This window comes from Sinocyclocheilus anshuiensis, unplaced genomic scaffold, assembly GCF_001515605.1.
Source record: "Sinocyclocheilus anshuiensis isolate Anshui unplaced genomic scaffold, SAMN03320099.WGS_v1.1 scaffold188, whole genome shotgun sequence".
In the NCBI taxonomy this organism is placed as follows: domain Eukaryota; kingdom Metazoa; phylum Chordata; class Actinopteri; order Cypriniformes; family Cyprinidae; genus Sinocyclocheilus; species Sinocyclocheilus anshuiensis.
In genome coordinates this window covers 1,102,171-1,116,898 of record NW_015555768.1, presented here as the reverse complement: position 1 = coordinate 1,116,898, position 14,728 = coordinate 1,102,171, and the positions used below count along the sequence as shown (strand labels likewise).

General features: G+C 35.0%; 1 protein-coding gene across 1 annotated transcript in view; it reads right to left on the bottom strand.

The window, feature by feature from the left end:
- LOC107674373 (metabotropic glutamate receptor 6-like) overlaps positions 1-14,728 on the bottom strand; it is a 69,619-nt gene that overhangs the window by 20,132 nt on the left and 34,759 nt on the right. Inside the window, exons 3-5 of the mRNA XM_016468335.1 lie at positions 13,053-13,269; positions 12,632-12,767; positions 1,443-1,597 (exon numbers count right to left, since the gene is read on the bottom strand). Coding sequence (XP_016323821.1) covers positions 1,443-1,597; positions 12,632-12,767; positions 13,053-13,269 — 508 coding nt within the window. The remainder of the gene's footprint in view (positions 1-1,442; positions 1,598-12,631; positions 12,768-13,052; positions 13,270-14,728) is intronic.

The following is a 14,728-nucleotide window of genomic DNA, read 5'->3' as shown; positions in this document are numbered from 1 at the left end:
ACAGCATGAAATAGAAGTTGCAACCAACTTTACTACCATATTGTGATCTATTTCCAAGTAAAATGGCTATCAAGCAAGAAAGAAATGTAGGACTTCATTTTATCCATCGATTGTTGATTGTATTGTGAAAAGTTAGAGTGGCAGATTCGCTCAACCATTTTTGATTCCCCAAAAAACATTTCAGTGAACAGTTCTTAAAGGGATCCCTGGGTATTAAGACTTGTATGGCTTAATATAATGTAAATGATGTCTCTTCCTGAAATATGTAGTAGACTCATTAAAGATTTGTTATTTTAAAAATCACATCGTTTTATACATATTTTGGACTATGGGGGGCGCCATTATTCTGATGACGTAAAATGGTTGCACTCGGTGAGCTACTGCCGCTACCTGTTGCTAATTTTACCACAACCCAACTCGGAATAGACAACTCGGAAAATAAAATACTGTTATGATGACCACAGCTACTGAAAGAGCTTACAGGTGGAGATGGATAAGCATAGGCTTAAACCAAATGCTGTACCATCGATTTTTCCCCACATGGAGTCTAAACGCCCCGGATCTCGAGGAAAATCTGCGCTGAGAAACTCCTCTAGCGGCCGCGCGTCATGATTAGCGTCGGCATGTTTACAGGATGACATAGCGTTTCTCAGCCATTTGTAAGTTCTTTCAGTAGCTGTGGTCTACTAAAAGACTCAAAGGCATCAGGACTAAAGTGGAGTGAAAAAAGAAGCGGGTCTTTAGGAAGTTTTATTCGTCCACAGGCATCTTCCCATTCTTTTCTCCTCTTCTTGTGAAGTCTTGCATTGCTTCTCTTGTTGCCCTTCGACTGAAAATTACAACCAAAAGTCACACAATGTGATATCGTATCAGTATTTTATTTTCTGAGTTGTGTATTCTGAGTTGTGTTGCGGTAAAAAGCCAAAGACTATAGAAATAAGCGCCAGTAGCTCACCGAGTGCAACCATTTGACGTCATCGACGCAGAATGTACTGTGCACATAAAATAATGGCGCCCCCCATATAGTCCAAAAACCATGTCGATTTTTTTAAATAACATACATCTTTCATGGGGTTTCTACTATATATTTAAATAAGAGACATAATTTACGTTATATTAAGCTATACATGTCTTAATACCCGGGGATCCCTCTTAGTGTGAAGAAACGAGGCAAACGGACCGAGGCGAACGCGATCACAATCACGAACGGACTGAGGGGGGCCCCGCTCCCAACCGGGCCCCACATCAGCTAAGGACGGCCCTGGTTCTATGGATGTTAAAAGTTCTTCATGGAACCATCAATGCCAATAAATAACCATTATTGGTGGAGTCCTAATTTTCTAATAAAAAATTTTAAGCGCACAAATGAATCGATCACAATACAATCCGTGACATGCATTTATTTCATAACGACTTAAAGGATGCATATGTATATTTCAAACCTTCAATAGAAGCTCTTTTGGGCAGAATGGTGACGGCACCTTCAGCCACGTCCTCCTGGTCCAGGATCGGAGAGCTCTTGGCACCCCAGCTGTCCGATCCCACAAACTTAAAATGACCCGTCAAATTGGACTTCCTTGCAGCCTCCAGGACCTGTCTGGACAAGAAACAGCACAAATATACTTTTATACTGAAGCAAAGTCAATCTAACTAATATTATAGGGGACATGCAGTATTCTCTTGCTACTATGCTGTATTTTAGCATTTTGGACAGTAATTTGATCGGTTCAATAATTGCCATTCATGTAATTGCAATCATGTAGCACTTTAGATCATTTATAACAAAGAGAATGAAAAAAAGCAATAGAACTGGTGTAAAACAAACCACTAACATCACCTGTCATTTTGTTTTGTGTTTAAAAAAGCACCTCAGACATTAGATTCATGGCTATTTTGCTGTAACAAACATCTGTATGAAACTGAAACTGTTACAAATGGAGAATGTTAACAGTGTTCAAATTAATAGAAAATAAATGGATTTCACTTGAATACTGTTACAGAAAAAAGTAAAGTGTAAAACTTTATTTATTTTTTTTTTTTGAAGTAAAAAGTGAGAAATGTAAACATGAAACAATGTTAATAACCCATCTCACTTCTGTAACCCATCTCACTTATGTACATAAAATCATACCGTCATTTCTTTCAGTAGGGTTTTGTCAATATAGACTTCTTAAACAAATCTATATCTTGGTTCAATTAGGAGTTTATATATGACACAATTAAAATTTTATATATATACATACAATGTTTTTTGTTATTTGAATTATAATGAAATAAAATTATTACTGAATTATAAAATTAATCTATTTTAATTAATTACTTTCAATAAATTTGTAATATTTTCTAAGTTATTTAATTTTTTTTTTGTTTTTTTTGCATTTTTACAAGACGCTTACATTATTGGAGCATGACCAAATTCTGAATATTTTTGCCAATGAGATGGGTGCATTCCTTTTTAATATCTGTCAGCGATCAACTTAAATGTAATTTGTCCATAAATCTAAAAGAAACTTTGTGAGGAACCAAGCTGTGGAAGTCCTCCTTTATTGTATTATACAAAGCACAACTGCATGCATATATACACAAATATTAATCTAACATATAAATGTATAAGTGTGTAAATGAAAAGTCCTTCATGAAATTCAAATATCAAATTAGTTAGAGTGGCACTTATCCAAGTTATTATGAATTAAGCCATTCAGTTATGCATTTGCTTTCAGCACTGAAGACGTGGTTGACAATTCACGCAGTGGGAGCGACAGCTCGTGTTCACAGGAGTGTTTTAATGAAGGGGAAACTTCATCTGCACAGACATTCTCCACTGCATAAGCCTGTCAAAAAGCATCATCAATGAGCCATATGGATTAGAGACTCTGACACCCAAACTCAGAGTGGCAAACCGTCACTCGTGAGTGTTGACGGCAATAGCAAAGTATTGACTTTTAACGGGGAGTGTTTGTTTGGTACTTCTGAATTTGCAAAGTTAAAAATGGAAAAAACAAAATGGCAATATGCAAGAAAAAATGCAATGTCCTGAATATTGTATCTGCTCTTATCATATATGAAAATGTCATCTAAGCTCAAGAGATCAATTGATAAAGTCTTATTTTGGATTTGACAGTATAGCACCTTCTAAGTTGACATGTCCCATGCAGCCTTAGCACTTTCGGTGAAGGGTGACACCCCTGAGTTGCTCAAAGAGCAAAGTTGAAATCAGTGTTATTTTTGACAGCAAATTTTGATTTAGTTTTAGTCATAGTCTTTTGTGTGAGACTGTTATAACAGTTTTAGTCATATTTTAGTCTTCTGTATTTTTTTTTTTGTTTTAGTCTAGTTTTTAGTCTAAATCTACAGTAAATTTAGTCGGCTAAAATCTAATGGGTTTCCAAATTCACTAGGCTTGATATTAAGGTTTTATCATGATAGACACCAATTTAACTGCGGTGACACACAACATGCCTTTATGTTAAAATTAAATAAAACCACTTCTCATAAAGAACAAGAACATGGTCTTCTTTTCAATGAAATACAAATGGTAATTTCTTTATAACAACGTGTTTACCACATTTTTCATTCTTTCAAGCAGACATATTTATTTCTATAAATAAATTTAGATTAGTCTTTAGGGCGATTCAGTGTGGAGCAGTGATTCAGTCAAGAGCAGTGAGTGATTTTCTGTCTTTCTTTTGTTGCTTGATTAACATCAATGCCACAGACAATAGCAACTTAATTAGGCTGCTGTCCCTTTAAAACCGGATACACGGATGCAATGTACTAATACACGTCCAATATTCTCCCAACTGTTTATGTTCACATATTTCTTTTCTAACAACTCAGTGCCATGTTGTATCAATGAAAAATTCAAATAAGTCATTTGTGTCAACAGATTGAAACATTAAAAAATAAAGTTATGTGTGTGAAAGCATATTGCTGATTATTGCCATATAATTAACTTAAGTTAATGGACAGTTTCATTCGCGGATCCTCCGATATGACTGACTGACCAATATTGACTAGCCTACAACTCGGATAAGATTCCTAAAAGTTTCACACCTACAGCACACATTACAGACATTAATGCACAAACGCAGATATGTTCTACATGTCTACACTATAAAGAATGAATAACCCAGTCTTATAAACTCTTAAGCAACTTTAAATATAATATGCATGCATAATAAACTATTGTACAATAAATATGAGAGGTGCCCCTTTTTCCACTCGAGCCCCTGCCCCTCAAAATGTGCACATCCCTGGGTCAGATGTCTATTGAGTCAATTACTGTTATAACAGTCTCACAGTTTGAAGAGAATCTCACCTGAAAAATAACACTTGAATGGCACACACATTTGAAGAACACTCTATCGCCACCTACTGCGATTGGTTTCTGTTTGTGTATCAGGACGATGCACTTGCAATGTGTCTGCTAATCAACGTGTCTGTCATGTAATTGACCCTTTGCAAAGACCCGCTTTCCCCTTAGTTACTGTTGCAATGACAGACAAGCCTGTCAAGACACTCTCACGCCACACCTCAAGTTCTCCCGCAGTGAAAAATACATCACGGAGCAAAGAGGACACTGACAACATGCCGACAGACAAGAAAGAGCAGGTTACGCTTGGTATGAAACAAAGCCTCAGCTTTCAAATTTTGTGATTTTTTAAGAAATTCAAACAATAAATTAAATTTTATTAACAAAGTTCAGAAGCAGCACATTCAGATAATTAACCTAATTAACAGGCACTGCAGAGGGGGGTGTGCTGCTGGGTGCTTGAGCACCTGCCCCTTTTCCCCTTGATGCCCAAAGTGCCCTTTTGCCAAGGCAATTATTTTTATTTTTTTGTAATTAAACACCCTTTTGTGAAGGTCTGCCCAATCTAACTATTAGTAAAATTAATGCGTAAATAAAATAATTTATCCGTAAATAAAATTATCCACATGATGACCTTTCACCTGACGATCTGATCTGGGATGACGAGCCCTCACGTTCAGACACCTTTAGTAATTTAGCGCGCTGCTGCCAGGATGCCTTCAATAACGTCCGCGGCTGCCGGTGAGTGGAGTTCTCAGCTGAGCGGTGTGCTTGTTTACTTATATTATTAAATTATTATTATTTTACAAGAACGGCGTGAAGAGAGCATGCACAGCTGTTGTTTATATTGATGTGTGTAGCCTGTGGAAATAACATTAGCTGCAGCAAGGGGCTGTAATATTTTTATTCAATATTTTCCTAATGACAATTTTATGATTGGTTTATAAAGGCTAAAACAAACACATTTTTTCCCATTTTTATCACAGAATAAGGCAGAAAATATACTAAATGATATGTCAATCAGTAGCTACTGCATTATTCATATAGTTTATTTATTTATTACCTGGAGATAACTTGAAAAACACACAAACCATATACAGTAGTGTGAAAAAGTGTTGGCCCCCTTCCTGTTTTTTTTAATTTTTTGCATATTTGTCACACTTAAAAGATTCAGATCATCAAACAAATTTTAATATTACACAAAGATATATATATATACATACAATGTTTTTTGTTATTTGAATTATAATGAAATAAAATTATTACTGAATTATAAAATTAATCTATTTTAATTAATTACTTTCAATAAATTTGTAATATTTTCTAAGTTATTTAATTTTTTTTTTGTTTTTTTTGCATTTTTACAAGACGCTTACATTATTGGAGCATGACCAAATTCTGAATATTTTTGCCAATGAGATGGGTGCATTCCTTTTTAATATCTGTCAGCGATCAACTTAAATGTAATTTGTCCATAAATCTAAAAGAAACTTTGTGAGGAACCAAGCTGTGGAAGTCCTCCTTTATTGTATTATACAAAGCACAACTGCATGCATATATACACAAATATTAATCTAACATATAAATGTATAAGTGTGTAAATGAAAAGTCCTTCATGAAATTCAAATATCAAATTAGTTAGAGTGGCACTTATCCAAGTTATTATGAATTAAGCCATTCAGTTATGCATTTGCTTTCAGCACTGAAGACGTGGTTGACAATTCACGCAGTGGGAGCGACAGCTCGTGTTCACAGGAGTGTTTTAATGAAGGGGAAACTTCATCTGCACAGACATTCTCCACTGCATAAGCCTGTCAAAAAGCATCATCAATGAGCCATATGGATTAGAGACTCTGACACCCAAACTCAGAGTGGCAAACCGTCACTCGTGAGTGTTGACGGCAATAGCAAAGTATTGACTTTTAACGGGGAGTGTTTGTTTGGTACTTCTGAATTTGCAAAGTTAAAAATGGAAAAAACAAAATGGCAATATGCAAGAAAAAATGCAATGTCCTGAATATTGTATCTGCTCTTATCATATATGAAAATGTCATCTAAGCTCAAGAGATCAATTGATAAAGTCTTATTTTGGATTTGACAGTATAGCACCTTCTAAGTTGACATGTCCCATGCAGCCTTAGCACTTTCGGTGAAGGGTGACACCCCTGAGTTGCTCAAAGAGCAAAGTTGAAATCAGTGTTATTTTTGACAGCAAATTTTGATTTAGTTTTAGTCATAGTCTTTTGTGTGAGACTGTTATAACAGTTTTAGTCATATTTTAGTCTTCTGTATTTTTTTTTTTGTTTTAGTCTAGTTTTTAGTCTAAATCTACAGTAAATTTAGTCGGCTAAAATCTAATGGGTTTCCAAATTCACTAGGCTTGATATTAAGGTTTTATCATGATAGACACCAATTTAACTGCGGTGACACACAACATGCCTTTATGTTAAAATTAAATAAAACCACTTCTCATAAAGAACAAGAACATGGTCTTCTTTTCAATGAAATACAAATGGTAATTTCTTTATAACAACGTGTTTACCACATTTTTCATTCTTTCAAGCAGACATATTTATTTCTATAAATAAATTTAGATTAGTCTTTAGGGCGATTCAGTGTGGAGCAGTGATTCAGTCAAGAGCAGTGAGTGATTTTCTGTCTTTCTTTTGTTGCTTGATTAACATCAATGCCACAGACAATAGCAACTTAATTAGGCTGCTGTCCCTTTAAAACCGGATACACGGATGCAATGTACTAATACACGTCCAATATTCTCCCAACTGTTTATGTTCACATCAGTGATGCAAAGTCCGATTCATTTCCGCGAACCGGTTCTTTTCGGACAGATCGGCTCATTGAACCGGTTCAAAAAGCCGATTCATCGGTTCCTGACGTCATCAAGCAATAACGTCTCTCTCTACACATTTCTTTTCTAACAACTCAGTGCCATGTTGTATCAATGAAAAATTCAAATAAGTCATTTGTGTCAACAGATTGAAACATTAAAAAATAAAGTTATGTGTGTGAAAGCATATTGCTGATTATTGCCATATAATTAACTTAAGTTAATGGACAGTTTCATTCGCGGATCCTCCGATATGACTGACTGACCAATATTGACAAGCCTACAACTTGGATAAGATTCCTAAAAGTTTCACACCTACAGCACACATTACAGACATTAATGCACAAACGCAGATATGTTCTACATGTCTACACTATAAAGAATGAATAACCCAGTCTTATAAACTCTTAAGCAACTTTAAATATAATATGCATGCATAATAAACTATTGTACAATAAATATGAGAGGTGCCCCTTTTTCCACTCGAGCCCCTGCCCCTCAAAATGTGCACATCCCTGGGTCAGATGTCTATTGAGTCAATTACTGTTATAACAGTCTCACAGTTTGAAGAGAATCTCACCTGAAAAATAACACTTGAATGGCACACACATTTGAAGAACACTCTATCGCCACCTACTGCGATTGGTTTCTGTTTGTGTATCAGGACGATGCACTTGCAATGTGTCTGCTAATCAACGTGTCTGTCATGTAATTGACCCTTTGCAAAGACCCGCTTTCCCCTTAGTTACTGTTGCAATGACAGACAAGCCTGTCAAGACACTCTCACGCCACACCTCAAGTTCTCCCGCAGTGAAAAATACATCACGGAGCAAAGAGGACACTGACAACATGCCGACAGACAAGAAAGAGCAGGTTACGCTTGGTATGAAACAAAGCCTCAGCTTTCAAATTTTGTGATTTTTTAAGAAATTCAAACAATAAATTAAATTTTATTAACAAAGTTCAGAAGCAGCACATTCAGATAATTAACCTAATTAACAGGCACTGCAGAGGGGGGTGTGCTGCTGGGTGCTTGAGCACCTGCCCCTTTTCCCCTTGATGCCCAAAGTGCCCTTTTGCCAAGGCAATATTTTTTTTTTTTTTGTAATTAAACACCCTTTTGTGAAGGTCTGCCCAATCTAACTATTAGTAAAATTAAATAAAATAGACCTTTCACCTGACGATCCCTCAGGTTCAGACACCTTTAAATGTAGCGCACTACCAGGATGCCTTCATAATGTCCGCGGCTGCCGGTAAGTGCAGTTCTCAGCGGAGCCGTGTGCTTGTATACATATATTATTAAATTATTATTATTTTACAAGAACGGCGTGAAGAGAGCATGCACAGCTGTTGTTTATATTGATGTGTGTAGCCTGTGGAAATAACATTAGCTGCAGCAAGGGGCTGTAATATTTTTATTCAATATTTTCCTAATGACAATTTTATGATTGGTTTATAAAGGCTAAAACAAACACATTTTTTCCCATTTTTATCACAGAATAAGGCAGAAAATATACTAAATGATATGTCAATCAGTAGCTACTGCATTATTCATATAGTTTATTTATTTATTACCTGGAGATAACTTGAAAAACACACAAACCATATACAGTATGCAAAAAAATAAGAAATCAGGAAGGGGGCCAACACTTTTTCACACCACTGTATATTCCCAGTCGTGTGTTTATTGTTTTCATGTCATCAGTAAAAACGTTTCTGCTTTTTATTCAGCTCAGCTACAGCCATAACCTGATGCTTTTGTCCATATTAGGGGTTTCCTGCACGTCATAAGTTATTTCTTCTATGAGTTTGTTTTAAACTTTCTGCGTGAGAGTGCCCTCTGGCTTCGAGTATGAATGAAACATGCACTCCTTATATTCACATCTCATTTTGGATAGGAATAAAACGTCAGGTCATGCAAGAGACTATTGATATTGTCTCTTTGAATTTAAATCCAGATTTAAATCTAGAAACCTCTTAGTTAACACACCTGCCCGGATAAAGTGCAGGGGACGAATTTACATTTTGCTAAAATGAAATATTTATTAAATATTAAAAATGCAGCTAAAGTAGTTCTACACAGCAGTATAAACAAAGGTGCCTGTTCTCTTTCATTCTTGCTGTTTGATTGGGAAAAGTTTAAAGGGCGTCGAGGGATCTTGACTTTTTATGTTATCTGATTAAAAACTATTCATACTTTGAACTATTAGGCCTATTATTACAGTATTTAAAAAATGTAGAGTGCATTAAAATAATTATCATAGCACTGATAAAACTGATTTTCTCATCCTACGAATTATACTTATCAATCCTGTTTTTATTATCATCATTCAAAAAATGAATAAATTCAGAACAGGATTAATATATAATTCTATTTTAAATAAGACAGAAATATATTTTTTCTACGTACGAGTACAGGAGACCAGTATCGGGCCCGATACCGATACCAGTATCGGTATCAGTGCATCCCTAATTTTAAATAAGACAGAAATATTATTTTTTTCTACAACAACAACAGTAGTGTTTACAACAGCAAAACCACCATACCCTGTAAACTCAATAATAATAATAATAATAATAATATAATTCAGTTTCTAATTTCAGAGTAATTAAAAGGTGCAAAGAAAAAAATAACTTTTAAACTTAAAATGGTATTTTCTGTTCTGTGTTTCTTTTTCAAAACTGCGTCACGGCATTTGCTGCTGTATCAATACAGAAGCATCCATTTCGATACACGTCTCAGCAAGGAGCACAGCCTTATTTTAAAGCTGTGTTCCATGTACCCCTTTTATACTTTGAGCACCTGCCCCTCCAAAGGTCTCTGCATGGCCCTGCTAATTAACAGTAGATGAGCTCATTCAGTAATCAACCCAATTAACAAGTTAAGAGGTATATATACACAGCAGACTTACCTCTGTTCCTTGACAGTTTTCTAGCATCCCTCCACCACCCCATCTCCTCACTTCTAACTATTCCTATGTCAACTGAGGGTACTCTGGGTTCGGAGCAAATTCCGAGCTCGGAGCTCTCGCCTCAGACAGCACGTCAAATACACATAACCTTTACTCTATTTCTTACATGTAAGTGTGAACTCGTGAAATACCATTTTGTGTCTCTTTAATGTGTTGTGACAGATTGCTGTAGCTGAGTTCTAAATAACCCACGTGCAGTTTTAATGAAAAACGTGATACAAAAACAAACTAAAACATGACTTAAACAAGAGTAGACTTGAACATTAACTATATGATATATATATATCCGTACCCACTGTATATATATATATATATATATATATATAATCAAACAATGGGGTCACATGCCACAATCCAACCAATGAGAACGTAACACATACAAAGGAACCAATGACAACAAGACACATGAACAAAAGGATGATCACATGGCAGGGTCAAGGAAACACATGACAAGACAAGAAAACCTAAACAAGAAATAAAACCAGCGTGACACATGTGAACCGATCATCTCTTCCTCTTTACTAGTTATAGCACAAAATAAACATGACTGAACATCAGAAGGTATCTTGTTTCAACTGCAGAAAGACATCAATATACATCATTTTCAAGTTCAAGTCCACCGACGATAATCTACTCTCCTGTCTGATTGTTTGTTGGACAAAATGGCAGATTCAGAGTTACGGTTGGTCAGATCACCTGTCAATAAAACTCCCGGCGAAGGGTCAGTTGCGTAGAGTATGTTTCTGGCGTAACACTGCGGCCATTGTTCCCTTTTCAGGTTCGTTGGTCAGGAGCCAACTCCATTTACATGCATACAGGAGCATGTGCGATGCATTGCATATCAAAAGCGAAGTATCCCATAATGTCTTATCACTACATCAAAGGATGTTTTCTCTAATTGCACATACTTTGCATTTAGTATTTGGTTTTTACAAATCTCCCATAAATGTCACAAATACTAAAAGTTAGTTCAATCATATCAAATAATCTGCATGTGCCCTTGTTACCAGTTAACCATTATCAAATCTGTGACAACATTAGTCTGCTGCACCACGACAGATGGAACGAACAGTTTGTTCCAGACAGAACCATTAAAAAAAACGATGAAAAAGAGCCACCGTTACACTCCCATTATGCTTCTGTTATAGACAAAATTGTTGCAACATTGCTTGTAAACGCTCATAAAGTGAATATTCTGGGTTAAATACAACATAAACAAGTGAACATTAAATCAAAATTTACCCTCTCTGCCTTAACACTTCTTAGTGTAAGCAAATCATTAGTGCACGTTATTTTAGGGGAGAAAACATTTGTCTTCTTAATCTTTCATCAAAATCTGTCTCTGAAACAACTTTTTTTTCAGCTGAAATCATCAGTTTTTCTTATTTGTTAACACCTTTCCTCCAACATCCTGTCAAACAGTGTAAACGTACATTAATGAAGTCCAATGGGTTGTTAACGTCGCTTCAAGTTGACATTCCTCAGTTGTAAAAAAATAAAAATAATAATAATAATAATAAATGCATGTGCATTCATGCAATTACAATTTAATTCTAGCAGACAAACTCTGTTAGCTGAAAGTTTAAAAGCAGAAACATGAAGCACTTGAATTCACATGAATTCTTCAGTAAGTACACAAAATCTTCATTCTGAGAATGATGCATGTTCGTTTGTAAAATGTTTTGGCTAATTTGATGATGATTTAAGTGGCATTCCATGGAATTCCCCAGTTTTCTATCAAAACCAATGCAAAAAGTGCAAAAATTAAATCAGCAGATTTACACTATTTCAACATGCTTACATTATTAATTTAAATAATTACACTTTTAAAATACTTTTTTTTTGTGTCAAACAACAGGTAAGTATTTGTGACCCTGGACCACAAAACCAGTCATAAGGGTAAAAAAAAAAAAAGATTTATACATCGTCTGAAAGCTGAATAAATAAGCTTTCCATTCATGTATGGTTTGTTAGGATAGGACAATATTTGGCCGAGATACAACTATTTGAAAATCTGGAATCTGAGGGTGCAAAAAAATTTAAATAATGAGAAAATCACCCTTAAATTTGTCCAAATGAAGTTCTTAGCAATGCATATTGCTAATCAAAAATTAAGTTTTGATATATTTACGGTAGGAAATTTCCAAAATATCTTCATGGAACATGATCTTTACTTAATATCCTAATGATTTTTGGCATAAAAGAAAAATTTATCATTTTGACCCATACAATGTTTTTTTGCCTATTGCTAAAAATATACCCAAGCGACTTGAGATTTTAATGCCATGTCAGCAGGCAATCCTCATGGCAAGAGCTGTGTTGTAGAGAGTTAAAATAAAATACTTTAACACTCATTTATGCCTCCATAAATTTGCACAAGGTGTTCAAATGTAATCAACAGCATGCAGCAGATGCTGCATTAAAGTTGTATTTAACCCAAAATGTTATAAGGCTTAAAAGGCCATGCTGATCAAACATACATTAAGCATATCATTCACTTACTTGATGTCGTCCTCATGGGCGAAAATGATGACTCCTCGAGCGTTGGGGGTCTCCATTAGTCTCTTAATGATCTTGTCAAACTCTCCTAGTTTGGGCTCTCGTGGGATCTTCAAGGACTGAGCGATGCACAGACCTCCTTTGTCACAGAGAGAGAGAGAGATGGACACCGATGCTGAAATTTTTCTCTCCTAAAATGTGACTCACTTTCTATTTATATTAATGACCGCCATGAATTTCTGGCAGCAGATGGGTACAAATGCATGCAGCTGTCTCTGTCATGCTCCTCTTTCTTACTTTTTGAAATATAGCATATTAATGGAAAGCCCAATCTGGATCATTCTATATAAGCTTCAGTGTGTTTTACATCCATAGACTATCAGCGAACAGAATGCAAAGCCTGATGACTGTACGGATACTATACCTGCCTCTCGAGAGATCTGAACGAAGGCATCTACTCCACTTTCACCATAATTCCCCTCTGACGCTAATGTGGACACATAGTTCCAGCCCAGCGCCTTCACAATGTCCACCATAGCTTGTGCCTGGTAGGAGTCTGGTGGTACCACTCGAGAGAAGAAGTCGTAGCGGTTATTGTCGCTCAGCTCTGGTGCTGTGGATGCGTAGCTGATCTGAGGGATCTGGAAGAAAAAACAAAGAAGAGATTTACATGGATTTTAAAACTTTTTGGAGTTAGTCTGTTTGGCAACCGTCTTGCTAACATCCCAGTAAAACTGTTTCACTACAAACAAATAAATAAATAAAAATAATAATTAATTTTATTTTATTAATTATTGTTGTTTTTTTTTGTCTTGGTTTCCAAAAGAAATATTAAAAAATCTTTAAAACAAAATAAATTCATATGAGAAGATTATAAAACTTAATTTATATCTTATAAAACTTGAAGTACATTCTATTTTCAACATTTAAAATACAATAGAATAAGATTTATTGCTATTTTAGAAATTAAAAAGATGTACCGTTCAAAAATTTGGGGTTGGTAAAAAAAAATGTTATAGTCTCTAATGCTCACTAAGGCTTCATGTATTTGATAACAAAAAAACTGTAAAAACTGTAATATTGTCAAATATTATTGCAATTTAAAATAACTGTTTTCTATTTGAATATATTTTAAAATATAATTTATTCATGTTATGCAAAGCTTAATTTTCAGTATCATTACTCCAGTCTTCAGTGTCACATGATCCTTCAGAAATCTTTCTAATATGCTGATTTGCTGCACAAGAAACATTTATTATTATCAATGTATAATACGGTTGTACTGCTTAAAGGGGTCATATGATGCGATTTCAAGTTTTCCTTTCTCTTTGGAGTGTTACAAGCTCTTGGTGCATAAAGAAGATCTGTAAAGTTGCAAAGACTAAAGTCTCAAATCCAAAGAGATATTCTTTATAAAAGTTAAGAGTCAGCCACGCCTACCTAAAACAGCTCATTCTAACACGCCCCCACATGTCTACGTCACAATGTGGGAAGATTTGCATATCGCCGCCCAAATGTTCAGGCAAAGAAAGAAGGCGTAACTTGTATTCTCGCTGTAGTATTGGTGTTGCCGCCGCCGCTTTTTAGCAACATCATATGACCCCTTTAATATTTTTGCGAAAATCTTGATACATTTTTTGTCAGGATTCTTTGATGAATAGAAAATTCAAAAGAACAGTATTTAATAGAAATATTGCAACATTGGTGAATAAAAGTATTAATTTCTTTTAAAAATCATTTTTAAAAAAAGTTCTATTGCAAACTTTTGAACAGTAGTACATATATTTGCTGAAAATACATTTTATTATCTTACACAATTTCGCTTCTCTAGGATTTATCTTGTTTTAAAGATGCTTACATATTTTGCCTGGAAAACAAGATTTAACAAGAGTTTTATTTTTTTTACAGTGTTCTTATTTGCTTGAAAGTCTGAAATTTCCAGCTTACATTTAAAAAACATACAATCAACAATAAATTATGACAAAAACTGCATCGTAAAAAAATCTCCTTTTGTTCAAATGAGTGTTAGCATGCTACTTCATACTTTCATATGCCACTTAAAGCAGCACTATGTAACTTTTTCTGTGTTCAAAATTTGCA